The sequence below is a fragment of the Osmerus mordax genome, chromosome 12 (assembly GCF_038355195.1).
Source record: "Osmerus mordax isolate fOsmMor3 chromosome 12, fOsmMor3.pri, whole genome shotgun sequence".
Lineage (NCBI taxonomy): Eukaryota > Metazoa > Chordata > Actinopteri > Osmeriformes > Osmeridae > Osmerus > Osmerus mordax.
The window spans coordinates 7,124,028-7,146,972 of NC_090061.1; the positions used below are offsets into that span (position 1 = coordinate 7,124,028).

General features: G+C 43.4%; 3 protein-coding genes and 1 long non-coding RNA gene across 8 annotated transcripts; all 4 read left to right on the top strand.

Annotated features, from left to right (window-relative positions):
- The first annotated feature begins 495 nt into the window (after window positions 1-495).
- mmp17b (matrix metallopeptidase 17b) lies at window positions 496-6,295 on the top strand. Of its 4 annotated transcripts, XM_067247088.1 has the most exons (12): window positions 496-521; window positions 1,794-2,150; window positions 2,448-2,580; window positions 2,712-2,868; window positions 3,039-3,147; window positions 3,228-3,405; window positions 3,577-3,753; window positions 3,838-3,931; window positions 4,155-4,228; window positions 4,428-4,577; window positions 4,749-5,057; window positions 5,166-6,295. In XM_067247088.1, the coding sequence occupies exons 2-12, from the start codon at window positions 1,989-1,991 to the stop codon at window positions 5,537-5,539; spliced, it is 1,917 nt and encodes a 638-aa protein (XP_067103189.1). In that variant the 5' UTR covers window positions 496-521; window positions 1,794-1,988; the 3' UTR covers window positions 5,540-6,295. The 4 variants fall into 4 exon arrangements, with proteins under 4 accessions (XP_067103189.1, XP_067103188.1, XP_067103190.1 ...); XM_067247087.1 differs by lacking the exon at window positions 496-521 and having other exon boundaries at window positions 1,751-2,150; XM_067247089.1 differs by lacking the exon at window positions 496-521 and having other exon boundaries at window positions 1,751-2,150; window positions 3,583-3,753.
- A 1,523-nt stretch (window positions 6,296-7,818) lies between these two features.
- LOC136954450 (saxitoxin and tetrodotoxin-binding protein 2) lies at window positions 7,819-9,434 on the top strand. The gene is made up of 6 exons (XM_067248084.1): window positions 7,819-8,009; window positions 8,206-8,348; window positions 8,529-8,593; window positions 8,788-8,898; window positions 8,991-9,095; window positions 9,349-9,434. The coding sequence occupies exons 1-6, from the start codon at window positions 7,890-7,892 to the stop codon at window positions 9,393-9,395; spliced, it is 591 nt and encodes a 196-aa protein (XP_067104185.1). The 5' UTR covers window positions 7,819-7,889; the 3' UTR covers window positions 9,396-9,434.
- A 1,202-nt stretch (window positions 9,435-10,636) lies between these two features.
- Window positions 10,637-11,278, top strand: LOC136953729 (uncharacterized). The gene is made up of 3 exons (XR_010877987.1): window positions 10,637-10,694; window positions 10,891-11,033; window positions 11,214-11,278. It is a non-coding gene; the product is annotated as an uncharacterized lncRNA (long non-coding RNA).
- A 1,342-nt stretch (window positions 11,279-12,620) lies between these two features.
- On the top strand, window positions 12,621-22,808 carry zgc:154054 (Alpha-1,3-mannosyl-glycoprotein 4-beta-N-acetylglucosaminyltransferase B-like). 2 transcript variants are annotated; one of them, XM_067247092.1, is made up of 15 exons: window positions 12,625-12,847; window positions 13,932-14,066; window positions 14,425-14,547; window positions 14,845-14,978; window positions 15,566-15,612; window positions 15,881-15,994; window positions 16,143-16,218; window positions 16,393-16,507; window positions 16,973-17,103; window positions 17,985-18,092; window positions 18,420-18,613; window positions 19,199-19,277; window positions 21,182-21,257; window positions 21,466-21,578; window positions 22,251-22,808. In XM_067247092.1, exons 1-15 carry the CDS (start codon window positions 12,757-12,759, stop codon window positions 22,266-22,268), a joined length of 1,554 nt encoding a protein of 517 aa, XP_067103193.1. In that variant the 5' UTR covers window positions 12,625-12,756; the 3' UTR covers window positions 22,269-22,808. The 2 variants fall into 2 exon arrangements, with proteins under 2 accessions (XP_067103192.1, XP_067103193.1); XM_067247091.1 differs by lacking the exon at window positions 22,251-22,808 and having other exon boundaries at window positions 12,621-12,847; window positions 21,466-21,777.
- The last annotated feature ends 137 nt before the right edge of the window (window positions 22,809-22,945 follow it).

Sequence of the window (22,945 nt, forward strand, 5' to 3'; positions counted from 1 at the left end):
ATTTAGATCATGTATGTTTTCATGTTAGATATCTTTATGTGTATTTTTTTTTAATCTGAGGTGGACAGCAGGACAGTATGTGATGTGAGTGTGCGGGTATGTGTATGTGTGCGGGTATGTGTATGTGTGCGGGTGTGTGTGCCTGTAAGTAAGAGAAGCGGGAGATAAAGAAACTCCAAATTTTCTTAGGGAGTCGAGACATTGATTTACCCTCCATGCACACATATATGTTATACATGCTCACACACACTCACATGTACACACAGATTTGTTGTTGGAGGTTTACAGGGTAGACTATTGAAACATCGTGGGAGGGAGGGTGTGCAATGGGAGGAAATGAGGCGGTAGTGAGGGAGGGAGGGGGGGGTGGGGTGGTGAGGGAGGGAGGGAGGGGGAGGGGGGTGGTGAGGGAGGTACGGGGGAGTGGGTGGGAGAAAAGAAGGGCACATCTGCTCATAGTGAGAGAGAGTGAGAGACAAGGGACACAGCGAAGGAGACACAAGGCAGCAAGGAAGAGGAAGGTAAGCATGGAACCACGGATGTTGAAAATGATTGTGTAAACATTTAGGGTTAGTTGGATACTTATGCACCATGTGACTTTGCACTTTGTTATATTGCCATCGTATTGTTTCTGCATGCAGATTTTTATCAGTTTAAAAGTTTGTCTGCTTGCTTGTCTATGTGTTCATGTGGGTGTGTGTATGCATTGATGTTAGTGTTGTGTGCTCGGCAGCAGGTCTGTAAACCATATTGTGGCATTGTTCATTTGTCAGTGCTTAACCAGATGGTTTTTGAAGTGTGTGTGCACCCCACTACAATTAAAGTATCAAGAATTCAATTCATTAACAGATCTGACCTAAGCACCTACATTACTGCACTAGTCTGTCTTCTATTCTCTCTCTCTACTAAATCCCTCTCTCCCACACTCACTCACTGTACCCCCCCCCCACCCCACCACCTCACCATTCAACCTCAACCTCTCTTAACCAGTTCTCTTTTCCTTTCAATCTCATGATCCCTTTATTCTTATTTTTCATCTGCACAACAGACATCTTTCATTCTATGAGTCCCTTGAGGAATCGACTGAACCCTCTTCCACTTTAATCCCATTACTTTACAACTGTCCTTCTTCCCGCCCTCCCATTTTACCCACTTTCTTTAACTAAATGATGCCAGCTAATTTAATTAAAACTCCACATCCTCTTCAGTATTCCCCTCCCCCCATACACATGCCAACCACACACAGCCCAAACACTTTCCTTCTTTGAAATTAGATCAAGTGTCTTGTACTTGTACACAGACACCCAACACCCATCTCCTCCCTCCCTCCCTCCCTCCCTCCCTCCCTGGGATTTTATGGTAATCTCACTCCATCTCCTGATTGGATGGGTCTTGGACTCATCTGCCTGCTTTACATATCCATGCCTGCCTGGATTACTTTATTGACGTTTCTGTCATTATGACTTTTTATCTGAAATTGGAATTCAGAGTTTTATGTGCTACCTGATTGTACATGTTCTAAAAGTGGGAGTGGGACGTAAATAACAATGTCCCTCAACCACATATATTCCACTGAGGCTTGTGCAGAATGTTGTAATTTGTAAACCCCATTAAATTGTGGATTAAATAGCCCCCCCCACACACACACACACACACACACACACACACGGTTTCAGACAATCATGTATGAAGATGAAATGTATCTCTATGACAGCTTACAGGAATGTTTTCATTGTCCATAGGCACGGGATATATATTATCTGTGGCCGTGTGTTGCTTGCTCCCCCGTGCAGAGTGTTTTACCAGCCACTTGCTCCCGGGAGATTCCGTTCGTGTGGCTGCTGCACTGCTATCCTTGATCAAACGACGACGATGGAGGACGGATGACCTCGCAAAGTTGCTGAACATTGGAAATGATTAATCTTTGCAGCAAGAAGACGGTAGAGAGGTCGCTTTATTAAGAAAGTTTGATGTAAAATGTGAACACAATGAAGACGGCGGTTTGGTGCGTGTTATTGATTTGTTTGTGCGGGCGCACACTAACGGTGGCCGTCGTTGGAGTCCCAAGCGCTGCTACCCCAACGGACACAACTTTACCTTCCTCCCCTGAGTCGGTGACACCAACGAAAGACGAGAGCTCGGAATTAGTGGTGAGAATATTGTTATACACTATCAAACACTGGTGACTTTAAAGTGTTTTAAAACAAATATTTTGTCCTTTTCTGGCATGTATGCCCCTACATTTAGAGATAGATGTCCACACAAACAAATGTACATGAGATCTACATAATGTGTTTCATTATTTAATCATATTTTATATCATGGTCATGATCAGCATTATAATTCTTTAGTCTGCTACTAATTGTTTCAAGACATATGTCTTGTTAGACACACTTAGACACATGTCTAAGTTATGCCTTTCAATACAGCTCTCTCCCTTCTCCCAGGATTGGCTGATGCGATATGGCTACCTCCCGCCCCCTGACCCCTCCACTGGACAGCTACAGGCCTGGACAGCTGTCACTCATGCTGTGACAGCCATGCAGAAATTTGCAGGGCTGAAAGAGACTGGATTTGTAGGTGGGAAATTAGAGAAACTGTTCAGTCATCTAGTCAACCCATTGGAGGTGCTATGAAATGACCCCATTTCTATCGTCTTTCTCTCTTTCATTATATCTCTCTTTCTCACACTTTCTCTCTCTCTTGCTTAGATAAGGAGACACTGACTCTGATGCAAACACCACGCTGTTCTTTGCCTGACAATGAGGAGGAGACACTCGGACCCCAAGCCAATCAGCTCCACCCGGGGTGGAGCCTGAGGAGGAAGCGGGCCATTGTTGCGTGGACAAGCAGGAACATCAACTGGAGGTTTGTCACCGTCATTCACTTGTCGTCCCTCTCATCCCCCTGTATTTGCTGTTTCACTTCTATTCCTAAAACTAAAATAAGCCTAGCTCTATCCTTTCCCTGCTTTTTAGACTTGTCCTGATGTTCATTGTGTACTTTCTGACCCAGGGCCTTTCTCATTCTACCTATAGGCTGGGCTCCTATCCTGTAACATCTTCTCTCTCCCGTGAGACGATTCGCTCCCTGGTGTTCTATGCCCTGAGGGTATGGGCAGAGCCAACACCTCTGGAGTTCCATGAAGTGCGTCTCTCTTTTGGTCTCTCTGTTTTCTTGTCTCGTTTTCCTGTCTCTCATGTAACTTCTTCTTCTCTCACCCGAAGGTGGCAGGCCCCGAGATGGCCGACCTACAAGTTGACTTCCTCCGCGGTTTCCACGGTGACGGCTACCCCTTTGACGGAGCCGGGGGTGCTGTTGGCCACGCCTTCTTCCCCTCAGACCCCACCCGAGCGGGTGGGGTCCACCTGGATGCAGAGGAGGAGTGGGCCTTCCGCCAGCCAGGTGAGTGACAGGTGCTGACTTAGGTCACAAGCATTATACTTCCACACTGCTGTTGACCCACTGGAGCCATCTTAAATATTCAAACCCTACCCATTAATGAGTGTAGTCCATCCCTCTGTCTCCACTCCTCTGTCCCTGTCTCCACCCGTCTGTCTCCACCCCTCTCGCCAGCCTCAGAGGGGACTGATCTGTTCACTGTTCTGGTGCATGAGTTTGGCCACGCCCTGGGCCTGTCCCACTCCTCCACGAGGCGCTCGGTGATGAGGCCGTACTACCAGGGTCCTGCAGGAGACCCGCTCCAATACCGCCTCGGCAGCCACGACCAGGAACACATCACCAGCCTCTACGGTCAGTCTGTCGGTCTCTTGGGGGGTTAGTCAAGTATGTATGGACATATTGTGTAGCTTATTCCGTATGTGTGTGTGTGTGCAGGTAAGAGGAGTCAGCTGCTGGCCTCAGACGCCCCTCGCCTCGCCACTGAGGCTCAGCTGCGCCATCGAGGCCATGGACACAGACACAAACACAGGTACAACTGGTTACTCACTGACCTAATGGAACGTATACGGAACATGACTTTACCTGAATTTTATACTCGGTACTTAGACTTAGGGGACGGTTGAATTATAAATGGAGGAAATATTGGAAATATTGCCTCTCAGTTATCAAGTTTGTTCCCTGTCTTCAGTCTTATGGTAACAAATCTCTTGAGCGTTATGTGAAGAAATTCATGAATCCGTTTTATGTCCTAGTCCCTCTGTAGACCGATGCAACACCAGCTTTGATGCCGTGGCCAAGATCAGGGGAGAGACCTTTTTCTTTAAGGGTAAGAGAGGCTGCTGGGATTTTCCTCCCATTGAAGCTTTCAGTGTAGCTTCTGAAAGGGTTCATGATTGCTTCCCATGGGATGTATCTCACAGCTGCAAGCGTACCCCTTCTCCCTCCACACACACACACACATTCTCTCTCTCCCTCTCTCACTTTCAATTTCTTTCTTTCTATCTCTCTCTTTCTTTCTATCTCAGGGTTGAGTATGTGGAGGGTCAGTGCTGGAGGGTTGGTGTCAGGCCGGGCAGCCTCAGTGCGGAGGCTGTGGGGGGGTCTGCCTCCTGACCTGCCACCCCTGAAGGCCGTGCTGGAGAGACACTCGGACCACGCCATCATCTTCATCAGTGGTACGCCCCTCTGGAACTGCATACCCACACATACACACACACATCATTCTTTTCTGTGACCTCACCAGTAAATGACTCGTTGCGATGACCAGCTCGCACTGTCAGTTGGTGGGTCGATTGGTCGGTGGTTGGAACTATTGCAAACTGATGCTTGTGTTTTTCATTTTTCAGGCTCCCAATTCTGGTTGTTCAGGGACCTCTTACTCCAGGAGGGCTACCCACAACCACTCTCTGATCTCAGGGAGGTGTCAGAGGCTGGAACCAGGTCAGAGTCTGGGCCTGGGGGTTTGCCTGGTGCTGGAGCTGGTTCTGGGGCAGAAGAAAATGGAGGCGTGGAGCCAGGTCTGGTCTGGGACTCAGTGGAGGGACCAGTGTGGGCGGAGACCAGGGAGGCGGGGTCAGGAGGTCAGGAAGAGGATAGTCAAACCTGGACAAAACTCATTAGAGACGGAGTGAATGGGATCAGCGAAGAGCAAGATGGTAAGAAGCTGTGTGTGTGTGCTTTACCATAACATAGGCATGTTTAATCTATTGTATCTACAAACCTATGCATTGTATCTAAATCTGGTTTTGATATTACTTCTCCAGGCTCCATCATTCTCTTCAAAGGACATTCTTACTGGAAATTTCCCTACCCAGGCTCCGCCCTAGAGAAGGGGTATCCTCGATCCCTGGCTACCGATTGGCTGGACTGCCCAAACCCATCAGCTCCTGTCCTGGACGACCTTTCTCTCTCTTTCTCTCCGCCCACAGAACGGCAGGAGCTCCGGGAGAGATGGATGGAGGAGAGAGGGAGGGAGGAGAAAGGAGGGCAGAGGAGAGACCAAGGTCTGGACAGACACAGAGGCAGAGAGGGACTGCAGCCCTGGCCATGCACTTGCATGAACCAAGCAGTAGAAGGCGACGTGACTCCCTTGATTCCTATTCTGGTTTTCACGTTAATCCCTCTGTTGTTTGAGTGACATTGGACCACATCTTAGTTCAGATCACAGTGGTCCCTTCTCTGGTCTTCATGAACCCCTTAGCTCGATATCAGTGCTGAGGAATGGGAGTTGTCTGAGTCATATATATTTGAGACTTCATTTATTAATTGACTCTGCTTCAACAAGACATTTGGAAAATTCTGACAAGTCATGGAACAGTCGGTCCTCAACAGCCCAGACCACCTGGTTGTACAGCCTGAGCTAACTAAGTAGGAATGAAATCTGGAACATTTACCTACAACATTCTTTCTAGCTGTGCAGGACTTTAAAATGGATGAGGATGTATTGTCCCACAGTAAACTATGTAAAAAGTGATATACAAAGACATGCTGTGTATTTGTGAAAACTATGTCAGCAAAACATGTTAAACAACCTATTCCCCTCTCATTAATTGGCAACCTCTTTCAAGCTTTGTAATTCAAACAAACTATCTATTAACAGTCAAGTATTTTTATTTGTCACATACAAAAAATGTGAATAGTGAAACAATTGACCACGTTGACATTCAGTAGTATCCAACAGCAATGTTGACATTTCCTATGTACCTGAGTGGGAAGAAGTGTCAAAGACCGCAGGGACAGGACTGGCCAATAAACAAAAAACAACATTGGAACATTCCAAGAGCACTAGCTGTGTTAAAGTCCATTGATTCAGACAAACTCAAAATTGTCTAAGTTGGGGAAGAACCACCCAATTCTTGTAACTAACACTTACCATTCATAAAAAGACAAATATTTCAACCCTTTTGAACAGGCGTCTGCTTTCTGTGGTAGTTAAGGCTTATATATGCTTCTGCGTTTTTCGAAAAACGGACACATGGGAACGCCGTCTTCTCCGAGGAACGCCCTCTACGAGCTCTCCGTCAGCCCTCGGAGAGCCCCGGAGAGCTCGACGTGCACCTCCTGAATTTTCTAACTATCCGTCGTGAGCGACGGAGAGCTACGGAGACCCCCTTGGCTGTGATTGGTCAGTATTAAGAATCGCTTGCGTCAGGGGCGGGGGCGGGGTTGCCGGGATAAACAGGACGAACAGAATCCTTTGACCGCTGATTGCTGTAAGTTTTCACAATTCATATTTCAGCTAAACAGTACATGTAAATCAGCATCTGAATTAAAATGTGACGAGAAATGGGCAGTGTAGTTGCTGAAAATGTGCGTATTTTATGGATGAAACGGTTAATTTGTAAATTTGCTCCGACTTTTCGATAATCTAGGTAAATAAACACTCCACGACGATCTACAAAAAACCGTTGCGCCACCTACTCTTCTGGCGGTGAAACGGAGACGCAGAAGCATATTGCGGCCTTTACACAGTTGATCAGTGTTCTATTTGCCATGAATGTCCCCCAACCATTTCCATAATCCTCAATAATATCCGTGTGCAAAGCAGCGCTGGAGGATTGTAGTTTTACACCCACATTCACTCCGGAGGACCTTTCCAAGGTAAGGCTGTTGTTCCCAGGTCTTTGTCCCCATTTTTTGCATGTTCTCATGTCATTACAGTTGTAGTTCTAGCTGCGCTCAACCGTTTGGCCAGTTTTGAAATTGACTACATTTGAAGGGAGCTCTTGGTCACTCTTGCCTGTCAACAACCACTACATTTCAAATCTTGAAGATGCAGGCGGTTAATGTTGAGTAAACATTGTATCTCTTTCATATTCCTGTGATGGAATATGTCTTAATGTTGTCACCAACATGACATTTTCTAACAACACCTTTCAAGTCACATGTAAGTCAAATATTACCTAGCCTTAATTCCCTTTTTATAAACACTCACAAAACATTTATTTAGATGTCTTTCCTATCAGAACACACTTACAGAACAACAATATTGTTGTCAGTTATGGATCAACAACTACATTCAACTGTTAATCTGTATTCCACAATACGGTATTCAACTCTTTTGTGAGGCTCTACTGAAGATAAGTCCCACAGATTGATTGCACAATCTGTGGACTGAAACTTGAGCATAGAATTTAATTATTGTTTGTGTGTGTTGTCTGTCAGCAGTGCTTCTCCTCATTGTAAGGAACATCATACGGTCAATAAATTCAGGTTCTTCCTAGGATCTGTCAAATAAACAACCTTGTATCAACATGGAAGGTTTTGCTAAAGATCAATGCTCTCAGTGATATAAACCCAAACCATCAATAGAGGTGAAATGAACCCTGTACTCCTGGCAGGACTTCATGAAGGCGTGGGCAGAGGGCTCAGTCTGAAACATCCCCAGCATAAATAAGACAAGTGAAGGCTCACACTGAGGTTAGATTGTGTTGTGTGTAGTAAAGAAGGAATCCATCTTCGCTGAGTCTCCACAGCAGTGTTTCATCATGATGGTTCTCTATGGAGCGGCTCTCCTGGCGGTGCTGGTAGCGTGTGGGCAGACAGCTCTCACCCCCGAGGAATGTGAGGATTTGGTGAAGCCCCTTGAGGAATCAGAGTTCTACAAGGTGGGATTCATACACACACACACACACACACATACATACATACACACACACAAAGAAATGCACCCATCAAAACCTGTTAATACAACCACATACACAAAGGATGAACAATGCAAAGATAAGTTTTTCTGATCATATGATCCTAGCATATCTTGCACTGTAAAGATAAAGTTATGTAAATGAAGAATTGTTCTTATAGATCTCTGGAAGATGGATCCTCCTTGAGGCCTATTGTGATGATAAGACTGCCGGAGAGACACTGCTGGAAACCAACAGTACCTGGTCAGACTTTCTCCCTGCAGCAGACAACAAGACCCTCATCCTGCAACAGGGCATCATGCTGTAAGCAGCCTGTGTCACTTCTTAAACACATTTTATAACAGTTCCACTTGTAAATCAGTGTCCAATGATCCACAATATATGTGATTACCATGGTTATCATGAGTAATTATTATGATTATTGTGAGTAATTGATTATAAGGATTATCTGCGATGGTCACTGTCTTCTTGACCTCCCTTCAGTGAGGAGACGTGTGTCTTTTATTCCGTGAACATGACTGTGGTCAACAACACTCTCGTTGCAAACAGTAAGTCTACTGCACATGCAAAAAATAAAATGAACATGCACATTTGCGATCCTTTTTTTATAGAGCAATTAGGTGTAATCAGCCAATCCTTGTTATACCTGACACTGATCCAGGACTTTCTTCTTAACCACTAAGTTCTAGGTTTAGGTCAGCACACAGAAGAGCGCTAATCCCTCTCTCTCTTCTCTGCTCAGATGGGAATTACATCAACATAGCAAGCTTCCTGCAAACCTGCCCCGAGTGCCTCATTATACATGACAATGTCACATCCAGAGGGAAACTTGTCCAGTATCTTCTTGTTTATGGTAGCGTGTGTGTGTTTGTGAGACCGCTTGTTACTTTACCTGAAATGTCCTTGGATCGGTCCTGTTTACTGTGATTGATTTCTCAATTCCAGGAAACACTAGCAAACTGCCTGATCCTGTGCTGGAGACAATTAGGAATCAAGCAGAGTGCCTCAAGTTCCAGCAGCCTCCACAGTTCACCTATGATGGAGTTGCAGGTTATATGACAAAGACTGACACAACACAATGCATAGCATATACAATTATGGAGAGTCCTGTCTTGCCCAATAGTCTCAGTACAACCTTTACCCCTTGGGGTGCATCATTACTGGAGAGTTAAGTTGGTTGGTTATTAGGTACATTGCTGTCACAGAAGCGTAGGACGGTCTTAGAACACACTTTCCCTGTTTCAAAATGTCTTTCAAAGCAGACATTCTCCGGTTTAGCTGATATTCTTTCTTTTCCCTGCAGAATTGTGTACTCAGAAGACAGAGGACAAGGACAGAATGGACAAGTGAAAAGTTTGATCATTTTTCAATAAACGATACTGGCTGAAATGACTATTATCCTTGAATCTGTGTTGTAGAATTACATGTTTATATATATCTTTACATATAAAGAGAAATATTGATGTCAAACTATTTGTTTATGAAGGAATAATTTAGCATCATGAACCCAAGTTTTGGTCAATTATTTCAGTTCCAGATTTAACCTAAAGATGAAGGTGACAATAGATCAACTGAGCTGACAACAACATGACTGTGTTAAGGCTACCTACCATCAACATGTGCTATATTTGTAAATGGATCATGCCTTGTGGTATTAATCATTTGTATAACCTCACACACATTTGCATAATTTACGGATTTACATAATGTGAACATTTCCTATGTCAGCTCCCTACAACATTCATATTAGTAAACACTAGAGGACTGGACAGGTGTGAAATGTGGTACTCCAACAACCATCCCTGGTTTGCAGATTGAGACTGTCATGATTATCCCTTCCCAATATTCAACAGGAAACAATGTAGCAAGTTTACTAATCATTCAAATGATTCATCAAGCATGCAAACATTTATATAATTGACTTATCAAACAGATGATATAGTAAGTTGAGCACCCCTTTGTTACAAACAGTGATATTGATATTATATTGATATTTAGCCTCAGTATTGATTGCTGATAGAATAGAGCATGTAGAGTATTAAATATGTCATGCTTCTCTGTTTTAATGTTTTTCCTCTTTGTAACATGGTCTGACCACTCTTTTGTGAGGCTCTACTGAAGATAAGTCCCACAGATTGATTGCACAATCTGTGGACTGAAACTTGAGCATAGAATTTAATTATTGTTTGTGTGTGTTGTCTGTCAGCAGTGCTTCTCCTCATTGTAAGGAACATCATACGGTCAATAAATTCAGGTTCTTCCTAGGATCTGTCAAATAAACAACCTTTTATCAACATGGAAGGTTTTGCTAAAGATCAATGCTCTCAGTGATATAAACCCAAACCATCAATAGAGGTGAAATGAACCCTGTACTCCTGGCAGGACTTCATGAAGGCGTGGGCAGAGGGCTCAGTCTGAAACATCCCCAGCATAAATAAGACAAGTGAAGGCTCACACTGAGGTTAGATTGTGTTGTGTGTAGTAAAGAAGGAATCCATCTTCGCTGAGTCTCCACAGCAGTGTTTCATCATGATGGTTCTCTATGGAGCGGCTCTCCTGGCGGTGCTGGTAGCGTGTGGGCAGACAGCTCCCACCCCCGAGGAATGTGAGGATTTGGTGAAGCCCCTTGAGGAATCAGAGTTCTACAAGGTGGGATTCATACACACACACACACACACACATACATACATACACACACACAAAGAAATGCACCCATCAAAACCTGTTAATACAACCACATACACAAAGGATGAACAATGCAAAGATAAGTTTTTCTGATCATATGATCCTAGCATATCTTGCACTGTAAAGATAAAGTTATGTAAATGAAGAATTGTTCTTATAGATCTCTGGAAGATGGATCCTCCTTGAGGCCTATTGTGATGATAAGACTGCCGGAGAGACACTGCTGGAAACCAACAGTACCTGGTCAGACTTTCTCCCTGCAGCAGACAACAAGACCCTCATCCTGCAACAGGGCATCATGCTGTAAGCAGCCTGTGTCACTTCTTAAACACATTTTATAACAGTTCCACTTGTAAATCAGTGTCCAATGATCCACAATATATGTGATTACCATGGTTATCATGAGTAATTATTATGATTATTGTGAGTAATTGATTATAAGGATTATCTGCGATGGTCACTGTCTTCTTGACCTCCCTTCAGTGAGGAGACGTGTGTCTTTTATTCCGTGAACATGACTGTGGTCAACAACACTCTCGTTGCAAACAGTAAGTCTACTGCACATGCAAAAAATAAAATGAACATGCACATTTGCGATCCTTTTTTTATAGAGCAATTAGGTGTAATCAGCCAATCCTTGTTATACCTGACACTGATCCAGGACTTTCTTCTTAACCATTTAATGTTTTTCCTCTTTATAACATGGTCTGACCACCTCTAGCACAAGAAACTATCCTACTTCAGCCTGCTGAGCATTCTAGTCAGAAACAGGGTGTGTTTTAACCACCCTCAACCCCTCCCCCCCCCTCCCCCCCCCCCGCTCAGGGGCAGATTTCACAGCCTCAAGTGATTAATGTGCATCTAAGGTAGGCTTGTTGTGTGTGTGCATGTTTGCGAGTGTGTGTGTGTGTGTGTGTGTGTGTGTGTGTGTGTGTGTGTGTGTGTGTGTGTGTGTGTGTGTGAGTGAGTGAAGATGTAGACATCTTTCAGTGAGTGCTAATGAGCGCAATAAAGTGTGTGTGTGTGTGTGTCTTTGACGGTATGACTTGTGAATTGTCAATTGTGACCATGATCCTTCATTTTCTAGGAAAGACTAGGAGCCCCAGCTGGAAACAAGGAAACAAGCAGAGTGTCTCAAGTTACAACAACCTCCACTGTTCACCTGTGATGGAGTTGCAGGTTATTTTACATGTATTGACACACAAGGAGAACACTATATATGTGCTGTGTAATATGACCTATAAGGGACATTCTCTACAGGTAAACACATGTTTTCTCACTTCTTCATATCACTTGCACTTCACCTAGAGATGCTTTCTTCCTGCAGTTTTGTGGTGACAAATTGGCAGACCCAGAGGAAAATTAATATTTGTCAGAATAACTTACACACTTCTTTCTTAAATGACATTTAGTCATTTAGCATACAACAGACACAGCTGGCCCAAGGCATAAGCGAACTAAGTGACTGCTTAGGGCCCCCGTGGCCACCAGAGGGCCCCCAAGAGCACATGAAATTACAGCTTAATTTAAAAATTATATATATTATGTTAATGGTAATTATACAAATTCGGAGGGGCCCCCAAATCAATTCTGCTTAAGGCCCCCGTAAATGAATTGACTGGATGGTTTGATTTGCAGTTCTTTGAATTATAACGATTTCACGTAATTTTATTTCTATTTTTGAAAACGTGTTTCTCTTGCAATTTGTTTTGCAAAAATTATCGCAGTTTCACGTTTAACCGAAGGACGGATTTGGCAACACACGAACGTGCACCTGTCAGACACTCGCATCATTTTTCACTCACGAGGAACACTGCATTCATATGTAGGCTGCCATTTAAAGAAACTAGGACGTTATTTTACGCCCTTCGTATTGTGTTCTAGTAATCACGTCTGACAACATGTCGTAAACGTAAGAAGCTGTGCCACAGCCACCTATGGTATGACACACCTAAGCTAGACCGTGCACTCTTGGGAACAGAGTCAGTGGGTAGCTTTCTACAGATAACGCGTGTTTGAGAATGAGATGAAGCTCACGTTTTTCAAACTTATATGTCTTCTAGCTTTAGGAAGTTTTCTGTCCCTCACCTGGTTTACAGCGGTTCGTGATGAACAGGGTAAGGAACTTTTGCCGCACATACGCAAACCCTTGCCTACATTAAGCATATGTTGGAGGTAGGTGAGCAGCTTGGGGCACTCGACCCACGGGGTTGTCCAGAGGGACGGAGATGAAAAATAACAGGCTAAATCCGGGAGTTTTTCACTTACATCTATAGTCTATAGATTAATAATGTATGCTCATTTACATCATTCGGTCGAGGAAATCCTGTAATTTAGCCTACTGTATGATGGTTCTGTGTATGACCTGTTCAATCAACAGGTCAAACCTGTTCAAATATCTGTGGTTGTCAAATGTTGTTACAGTTGGCCTTCGTTTAGTTTGTCAGAAATGACATACCGACGTGTAAATAAGATAAATAACATATGGCCATTTAGTTTGTTTAATAAAAGAGCAAGCTATAGACCTGTTTTATAGGAAAGGTAACCTTAAATGACTTCTTTTGTGATCGGGCGCTATATATATAAAAACATTTTTTAAATTAAAATATTCCAGGGGGGGCCGTTGGGGAGGCGGGGCGCCCCCCTAATATAATTAGCACATTAGCTACTTTCAACAGTGACACCATTAGTTGCAACGGTCCACTAGATGATATAAATCTATACATTTATCATATAGGCAACAGGTTGGTATTATGCATATGCCTACTTCAGTTGGAAAAACAGTGTATTCCCCACTATTATTTTTGGTCTGGGAAAGGTACACACAATTAATTCCTCTGCCGCCTGCCTTCTTCAAATGTGTTTCCCAGCAACCCATTTTAGCCACTTGCTCTGTGGGAGAACATGGCATTAGTGGGGTTGTCATGGAAATATCCGTGGTCAGACTCAAAGGGACAGGCCAGATATTCTTTTTGTGCTTGAAATTCATTTAGTGGTGATTAGTTTGGCGAGTGTGTCATTTACAGTATGTAGGGCCACAGCTGGGGAACCCAAGACTTCATACCTTTCATCAACACACATTCTTAAAATGTTTCAAATTAACCAATACCAGGCTGATATGACAGGCTTTAGCTAAGTGCATCTGTCTTGCGTGTGTGTGTGTGTGTGTGTTTGTGTGTGTGTGTGTGCGTGTATGTGTAGATGCTGTCAACCCTAGTATGCTGGTTCTGTTTGAGCGTCTGCTGGTGGCCGAGTCCAAGGGCCAGTTGTTGTCTGTAGAACTGAGCCAGGTTCTGGGCCATTTCAAGAACCTCAACAAGACTCACAACATCACAGGTAACCACACCTACTTCAGAATGCTTCGTAAGATTAATGTCTGATTAATTAATTCTGCTATGCAACTGGAACAAACAAGGAAATGCCTGACAATGGCCCTTTTCCTGGTTTTCGCTCTCTCTCTCTCTCTCTCTCTCTCTCTCTCTCTCTCTCTCTCTCTCTCTCTCTCTCTCTCTCTCTCTCTCTCTCAATCTCTCTCAATCTCTCTCTCTCGCTCTCTCAATATCTCTTTTTCTTTCATTTCCTGCCAGAAACTGATAGGCTCTTTATGGCATTTTTAGAGGGACTTTGGTCTTGGTGTTTGTGATCTTTTTAATGATGTGTTGTTTTGTGTTCGGTGCCTGGATTTGGTTCCCAGAGAAGGAGAAATGGAGCGCCCTGTCACCCATGCTGCCCAACCCTTACCTCTACCTGCCCCATCTCAGGGACCATCCAGACAGCCTCACCCCCAATGTGCTGCTGGGTCAGGGCCGCACAAGAGGTGAATGGATGGATGAATGAGCGTCATCATTTTGTGTCATTAGCTCAGCAAAATGCATAGACAGACACACCCGTCCCCTGTAATAGGAGTCAAATGAGTGTGGACTTTTAGGAAATATAGATAATTGTACTCATTACTATAGAAATTGCTGGCTTATACTTTGCATTTTAAATTTTCTAAGTGACGAGTAATCCATTGTTGACCATTATCCTTTTTTCCTTTCTTTCTCTCCTTTCTCTCTCCTTTCTCTCTCTCCACTGTGTGTGTGTGTGTGTGTGTCGGGGGGGGGGGGTGTAGTGTCACTGGTGCTGGGCATCCCTACAGTAAAAAGGGCGAAGCAGACCTACCTCGTTAGTACCCTCAACTCTCTCCTCTACGACCTTACGCCATCTGAAAGGAATGACATGTTGATCGTTGTCTTTGTCGCTGAGGTAACCAGTGAAGCCTGTAGACAATACGCCACCCACCCACCTACACACACTGCTATTTAGTTGGGTCCTGTTGATAGTTACTTAGTAAAACACACTAAAATGCAATAGACTGGTGACAGAGAATAATGATGTTTCCCTGCCCGACTTTGTCAAAGTGGGAGGGACAGAGACTAAGGAATTCATGGTAAGACCTGTTTGACCAGCGGAGCAAAATCCAGGATGACAACACTGTTCTTTATACTTTTGTCTGAAAGCATACATGCATTTGTGAACACATGCACAAGAGTTTTGAAAGTGAATGGTAATTATATACAGTAGTTCATTTTTCATACGAGCCTAAATGTCTCTATTTCTGTGTATCAGGATATACATTTTCAGTTTCAAAAACAGACCAGTACATGAAATAATTCCCTACATTGTGCTCCTAGGGTAAAATCACTTTCTCTGGAGGGAAGTGGCAGGATTTGATTCACCCCAATGTCTTGTTCTTGAGGATTAACTTTACAAAATGATTTGCCCAAGATGCATCTCTTCATGATTCCTATTACTCTATATTTATCCCGTATCTTATTTATCCTTCTGGACAGACGGATATAGAGTATGTGAGAAGTGTCGCAGCAACTATAGAGAAGAAGTAAGCACTTTTTAAAACTTGTCTAACTAAATGCTCTTATTGTTCTTCCATTTGGGACTTATTTGGTTTTCACAATGTATGCTTCATGTTTTGCTACCCGCAATGTTTGGGGCTATCTCGTTGTTATGATCAGTGACCTATGCACTTTTGTAAAACTCTCTCTTGGAAGTCGCTTTGGATAAAAGCGTCTGCTAACTGCATAAATGTAAATGTAAAGCTGTGAGCTGTAGTTACATTGTATGTTTCTGGTGTTGTCTGGGTATTGTAGTTTTCCCAAGGATGTGCAGTCAGGACTGTTGGAGGTGGTGTCCCCCTCTCAGTACTTCTACCCCAACTTTAGCAGCCTCAGAGAAACCTTTGGAGACACCAAAGACAGGGTCAAGTGAGGAGCATGCATGCGCACATGCACACACACTTACACTTACACTCAAACACGCACACACAGCGCAATAGGTGCAAAAAATTCCACACATTTGTCACGTACAATGTGTCAGAAACCTTTCAGCCATTTGTCTTTTGGATGTCCTCAGATGGAGAACAAAGCAGAACTTGGACTACAGCTACCTAATGCTCTATGCCCAGAATAAGGGAACCTATTATGTACAGGTATGACCTGTCTTCCTCTTGGTGTCTGTCTCTCTGTCTTTATTGTCTGCCTGTTTTTCCTGTCTTTCCCACCTGCTGACCTGTCTATCTGATTTGTCTGTTATTTACTGTCTCCCTGTATGCTCAGCTGTATGTCCTGACATCACTGCTACATCCTGTGTTGTGTGTTGTCAGTTAGAGGATGACATCGTGGCCAAGCCTAAATACTCTCTGACCATGAAGGATTGTGCCAGTCAGCGGGCCAACCAAGACTGGCTCTTTCTAGAGTTCTCTCAGCTGGGCTTCATTGGTGAGAACACGCGCCTCTGTCTAATTCACACACACACACACACACACACTCCCCTCACACACACACCTCTCTTTCTGTCACACATACTCTCTATCACAACTCTTTATCACTCACACACGCCCTGGTCTTTATCATGCATACAAGCAGCACACACCTCTTTTTATTTCTCTCTCTCACACACACACACACTTTCTCTCTTCTGTCTTTAACCATGTCATTTAACCAAGAGATATAAAAACGGTGCAAATAGGTGGTACAGCAGGTAATCCAGGATCCACATGCTACACTACACTCAGACACTGCACTCTCACTGCACGCACACACACACACACACACACATCTTTCTTTCTCTTCATCACACACACACACGTTGTGCCTCTCTATGACACATATGTCCACCATTGCACGTTTACCTCAATTCGTATATATCTTTTGTGGTACATTAAAATGTGTGTGATCCCCCAGGTAAAATGTTTCGGACCAGCGAGCTACCAATGATAGCAGAGTTCTTTCTGATGTTCCACAAAGACAAGCCCATTGACTGGCTGTTAGACCACATACTGTGGGTGAAGGCATGTAACCCTGAGAAGGATGCGGTGAGATTTACATTACATTTACATTTATTCATTTAGCAGACGCTTTTATCCAAAGCGACTTCCAAGAGAGAGCTTTACAAAGTGCATAGGTCACTGATCATAACAACAAGATAGCCAAAAAACATCGCGAGTAGCCAAAACATGAAGCACACATTGTGAACAACCAAAGTAAGTGCCAAAGGGAAGAACCATAAGAGCATGTAGTTAAACAAGTCACAACCAAACAACATGAACAGCTATAAGTGCAAGTGTACCTGTGAAAAAAAAAAAAAAGCAAGCAACAGTAATAAAACAATATATCACAGCGAGAACCAAAAAAATTTAAATCAGTTACCACTAACCACAAGAGCAACAAGTCTCTAAGCAAGAGTCATTGTGATCCTTGAGGAAACTAACATCGGGTCAAGCGAACCGTTCCTAAGTACCGTTGTACTCCCGGAACAAGTGCGTCTTGAGCCTTTTCTTGAAGGTGGAGAGACAGTCAGTGTCTCTGATGGAGGTGGGGAGTTGATTCCACCACTGGGGGGCCAGACAGGAGAAGAGCTTGTGTTGGGACCGGGCGGTCTTGAGCGGTGGGACCACCAGAGCGGTGGGACCACCAGAGATAACATTGGTGTAAATAAACAACACATTAGCACACACAATAAAATAAAATAAAAGCCAACAAGATTGTGCTATGACGTACAGTATATATTGTGTCAAGCTAACATTCAATCCCATTAAAATCATGGTGTCCTTATAGCTTCCTAATTTTCACATCTAATTCCCATCCAATTTTGAAAGGGAATGGATGGACGAAACAATGAATGGATGGATGGAAGGAAACCATAAAGTGTTTGCCTCATGCTTTGACACCTGCTGTGTCTTGTTGTGCTGTGCAGAAGGACTGTAACCAGCAGAAGGCTGCGCTCAAGCATAGATTTTCGCCCTCTCTCTTCCAACATGTTGGCCTGCACTCCTCTCTGCCTGGGAAACTACAACATCTCAAGGTCAGACCTCTCTCTTTCTCTCTCTCTCTCCCTCTCCCTCTCCCTCTCTCTCTCTCTCTCTCTCTCTCTCTCTCTTACTCCAACTCTCTCTCGAACACACTCTTGCTCACTCTTTAATACTACCTAGATTCTCTAATTCTCTCTATCTTTCTCTCTCTATAATCTCTTTTTCCTCTCTACACCCTTTTTCTTACTTACTCATTCTGGGGAGAGTGTGTTACAACTCAAATATTTGTCAGCTGTGGATCCGGTTCTTACCATGATAGGTATGTACGCACCTTTTTTTGTCTGCGTTGCGAGAATGTGTGCTCCCTCCCTTCTCCCCAGGATAAGGACTTTGGGAAGCAACCCCAGTATGTGGGCCACAGCAACCCTACAGCAGAGCTGAGCAGCAGTCTGAAGCACTACCAGCAGCACAGTCTGGAGAGGGCCTACAGGGGGGAGGACTTCTTCTGGGGGCTCTCTCCCACCACCGGGGACTACATCCTCATCCACTTTACCCAGCCCCTCAAAGTCACAGGGTCAGTGGAAGGGCCACACACATATACACACATTATAATTGTGTGTGTGTGTGTGTGTGTGTGTGTGTGTGTGTGTGTGTGTGTGTGTGTGTACACAAAAACAGAAAGACAGAGTACATGCACTCACACTCTTGTCTTGTATCTAGATTTTGGGGGGAATATTTTGCAGTAGCTCATTCAGTATATGAGCTGGTTTCCAGCTCCTGTGTGTGAGTGTTTATACGTGTGTGTGTAGGAAAGTGTGTTGACGTGTTAACAATGTGGGCTGGCATTAGCCTACATGGATTAGATAGAAAGGAGAGGTTGCTACTCAATAAACTTACATCAACTTTTCCATCATGCTTTTGGTGGCAGTGTATTCACCAGACATCTAATCTTCAATAGAGCAACCTGGGCTAGTGCAGCTAAGTAGAACAGAAATATTGGCCATATACACAGAGAAATATGCACATAAACTATTTGATGAGATAACATCATAAAATATACCAATATAAATATTATTGCCCTATAAAGTAATTGGATGATAGTTCTTCTATTCACAAAGAAAGTGATTGGCTGACCGGTGTTCTGTTCCCACGCTTACAGGTACCGATTCCGCAGTGGAAACCTGGAGACCAATGGGGATAGGTTCTACAACACCACTGTGGAAGCCCTCCCTAGTGACGTGAGTAACAGAGGTCACACTGTCAACATGTCAGCCACTTGGTTGATGGATTACTGTGTGTGTGTGTGTGTGTGTGTGTGTGTGTGTGTGCGCTGGTGTCAGTAGTGTTACATGGCTATCTCTAGGTGGCTGAATCACCCTCTCAGGTTTCAAAGACCTTGGGGAATAGGTAACACAGTGACAGGAAACACCATCTTAGACAAGTGATCTTCTATCTTCTAGAATGGTGCGTGGTAGAATACCTGGAGGTGTAGCCATTTTGTGGCGCAAGAAATATGATCCAATGATCAGTATTATCAGTTTAGAGGTTGACTGGTGTATTGCAATTAAAGTTGTGCATGATATGAATGTTTTTATCATTTTAAATGTTTATACCCCATATGACTGCTACAAAAATGAAGATGAATATAGTTTGGACAACTATAGACCCATCGCCTTAGCCAGCATTCTTTCAAAGGTGTTAGAAAAAATGCTACTAGATAGACTGAGTGAATTCATTAACACCACTGAGAATCAATTTGGTTTCAAGTCTAAGAACAGTACAGATCTATGTATCTATGCCTTGAAAGAAGCTGTTGAATCCTCTAGAAGGCAGGGCTCTAAAATGCTTCTAGGGTTTATTGATGCTTCCAAGGCATTTGACAGAGTAAATCACCATAATCTTTTTACTAAACTCATGCTTAGGGGTGTGCCTGGATTCATCATACAAATCCTGGCTTACTGGTATACCAACCCTTCAGTGTAGGCAATGGGGTATGACAGGGGGGCTTCTGTCTCCAGCCCTGTTCAACCTATACATGGACAACCTGTCGAAGCAGTTGGGGAAGTGTAAGACAGGTTGTCTGATGTTGTTTGCCTTTGTTAAACCATCTGATGTATGCAGACGATTTGGCTATTATGTCCCCCAGCACTGTTGGGTTCCAGCAGCTGTTGGATATATGCTCAGAGTATGGGGTTGAGTTTGACGTACAGAACAATGCAAAAAAGTGTGTTGTATTGATATGTAGGACCAAGGAAGATCACAAGCTACACTTTCCAATGTTTTACCTGTCAGGGCAATCCCTCTGTGTGTCTAACTGCACGAAATATCTTGGGCACATCATCACTGAGAAGATGGAAGATGATGCTGACATGTACAGGCAGAGACAAATGTTGTATGTCCAAGCAAACATGTTAGTCAGGAAATTCCACTGCTGTTCTGATGATGTGAAGGTGAGCTTGTTTCGTGCTTACTGCACTCCCATGTATGCAGCCCCGTTATGGGGCAGCTACAAAAAGGAAACCCTGCGCAAACTTCAGGTAGCATACAATGACTGTCTGAGGATACTGCTGAAAAGTCCCAGGTGTAGCTCGGTCAGATGTCAATCATATCTGTGGAAACATTGGTATGGGTGCCTTGTAAGACTCTCATGAATAAGAGTATGTTTGTATGTGTTTATGTATCTGTTTTCTGTTCATGTATCTGTTTTCTTTTCTTCATGGTGTATGTCTTGCTATTGGGTCTAGAGCCTGTAATAAAGTTTATATATATCTTGCAAGCGGGGTGTGTGTGTGTGTGTGTGCGTGTGCGTGTGTGTGAGAGAAGTGACACTGTCATGCTCAAGGGGAAATGTGGTCCTGCTGACAGTAAACTTAAAGCACACTTCACCCAGATAAGGTTTGCATTGGTTGTGAGAATTGGCTACATACCGAATGCTAATACAAATGCCTAGGTTGAGAATTTGAACGTGTTTGAGTTGTAGTAAAGCACTATCCTTTTTCTGTGACTTTCACCAAAATGTAGATCATCACAATCACAGTTAATGACAAAGCAGTGTTCAAATGACAGAATATTTTCATAATTTACAATGGAAAATAATACTTAGTGAATAAATGTTCTTATATCATGTTTTTATCTTCCGCAGGATTTAAAGAGAGACATGAAAATAGAAGGCCTGTCTCCTGGATACCAAATATTGGAGGACGGCTTCATAGTGATTGGTACCTAACTGTGATACCGCTTCTGTTACTTATCGGTCTCAGCTTGCTTTTCTGCCCTGACATACACACCTGACCTGAGGCGCACACACAGTGTGTGTGTGGGTTAGAAAATAGAAATAGAAATGAAACCAGTTTCTGAGCTTGAGGCAACAGTAGCTTGTATGTCTTCTCTACACATTATTTCATTGTGTGTGTGTGTGTGTGTCAGGTTCCTTTACAGATGGGGTGGCAGAAGGAGAGATTAACCCGGCCATTCAGTCACTCTCTGCAATACGCCTCATGGTGCACTCTGACTCTGATGTTTGGGTCCTATTGAGTGAGGTATGGTGTGTGTGTTTGTGTAGGTGTGTGTCAGTGGCAATTTCTTTAAGACTGCAAGGGAAGCTCGGCTTCCCCTAAAATGTCAAAAAATGAATGGTCAAATATTTACTATTGTGTTAACATTTTAAATGCGTTAGAACACGCTCATCTCGAAGGCAAGTTAGCTCAGAATTAGCTACATATAGCAGGTCGACTAACAGGTTTTGTCCTGTTTTGATTATGTCCCGCCCATGGACGCTCGGCATCTCTGGGGGTGAACTAGCCAGTGGCTAGTGTTGTAGGGGTGAACTAGCCAGTGAACTAGCCAAATAAATGCAAATGTAGGTGTGTGCGTGCAAATAGTGTGGTAAAGTCTGAGCGAAGGAAGTTCCTATATCTGATGCCCTGAATAAGGAACTCACAAACATGTTTCACTGTGTGTGTGTGTGTGTGTGTGTGTGTGTGTGTGTGTGTGTGTGTGTGTGTGTGTGTGTGTGTGTGTGTGTGTGTGTGTGTGTGTGTGTGTGTGTGTGTGTGTGTGTGTGTGTGTGTGTGTGTGTGTGTGTGTGTGTGTGTGTGTGTGTGTGTGTGTGTGTGTGTGCGTGTGTGTGCGTGTGTGTGTGTAAAGCACATTGTGTGGTGATACAGCAACATTGGTTTGGTTAACGCTCAGTGCTTATTCCACTCTGTCAGATATTTATTAAAGTTTGATGAGGAGAGAAGAGAGGAGAAAAAGGAGCCTTCCACTTGCCTTCACTGTGCTCAACTGGCTGAATACCATCATCTGGTGGACAAAGACATGTATGCAGTTTCCTGTACTCGGATCTTCTTATCCAGAGGACCTTTGGATCAGCCTCCCTAAAGACTCTTAACATGGTAAAGGGATGACTGTTTATTTTACATATGACTATCAGTTGTAATATATAAACACAACATAATGCTGTGTTTGGAGGTCTTGACAGTTGTTAGAGCCTTAAAAAATTGAAGAATGTGTATCCTTGGCCAAAGCGCTGTAGAGCTGTGATTTTAATACTTGAACAGGTAATGACTGTGTGATATCCATTTAATACAGTAAAAAAGTCAGATTTAATTCCTTTTTTAAGGATACAGGAGATAATGTTAAGAGTAATTTAGGAGTATATTCTTTACGTTTCAGTGAAGATGTCCCACCCTGTACCATTACTGAATGTGATGTAAATAAAATATACAATACACGCCTTTACAAAAACTAACCAGTTAAAATCATGATTTCTTATATATTTTAATGAAACATGCCATTCTCATAAATTGTTCCTCAACACTTTAATATTCTCTGTCTTTATACTGAAATAGTAACAAAACAAGGTGTAGTTAGTGCTTGACTATTACTGAGCTGAGCCAAGCCATAC

Bases quoted from the DNA above. Each gene is read 5' to 3' on its own strand.
- LOC136954450 (XM_067248084.1), top strand. From the start codon at position 7,890: ATGATGGTTCTCTATGGAGCGGCTCTCCTGGCGGTGCTGGTAGCGTGT. The intron at 8,010-8,205 runs GTGGGATTCATA...TTGTTCTTATAG, and splicing joins AGGAATCAGAGTTCTACAAG to ATCTCTGGAAGATGGATCCT. The intron at 9,096-9,348 runs GTTATATGACAA...TTTTCCCTGCAG, and splicing joins CACCTATGATGGAGTTGCAG to AATTGTGTACTCAGAAGACA.
- mmp17b (XM_067247088.1), top strand. From the start codon at position 1,989: ATGAAGACGGCGGTTTGGTGCGTGTTATTGATTTGTTTGTGCGGGCGC. The intron at 3,754-3,837 runs GTCAGTCTGTCG...GTGTGTGTGCAG, and splicing joins ACACATCACCAGCCTCTACG to GTAAGAGGAGTCAGCTGCTG. The intron at 4,229-4,427 runs GTAAGAGAGGCT...TTTCTATCTCAG, and splicing joins AGAGACCTTTTTCTTTAAGG to GGTTGAGTATGTGGAGGGTC.
- zgc:154054 (XM_067247091.1), top strand. From the start codon at position 12,757: ATGAAGCTCACGTTTTTCAAACTTATATGTCTTCTAGCTTTAGGAAGT. The intron at 15,995-16,142 runs GTGAGGAGCATG...GGATGTCCTCAG, and splicing joins GACACCAAAGACAGGGTCAA to ATGGAGAACAAAGCAGAACT. The intron at 16,219-16,392 runs GTATGACCTGTC...GTGTGTTGTCAG, and splicing joins AGGGAACCTATTATGTACAG to TTAGAGGATGACATCGTGGC.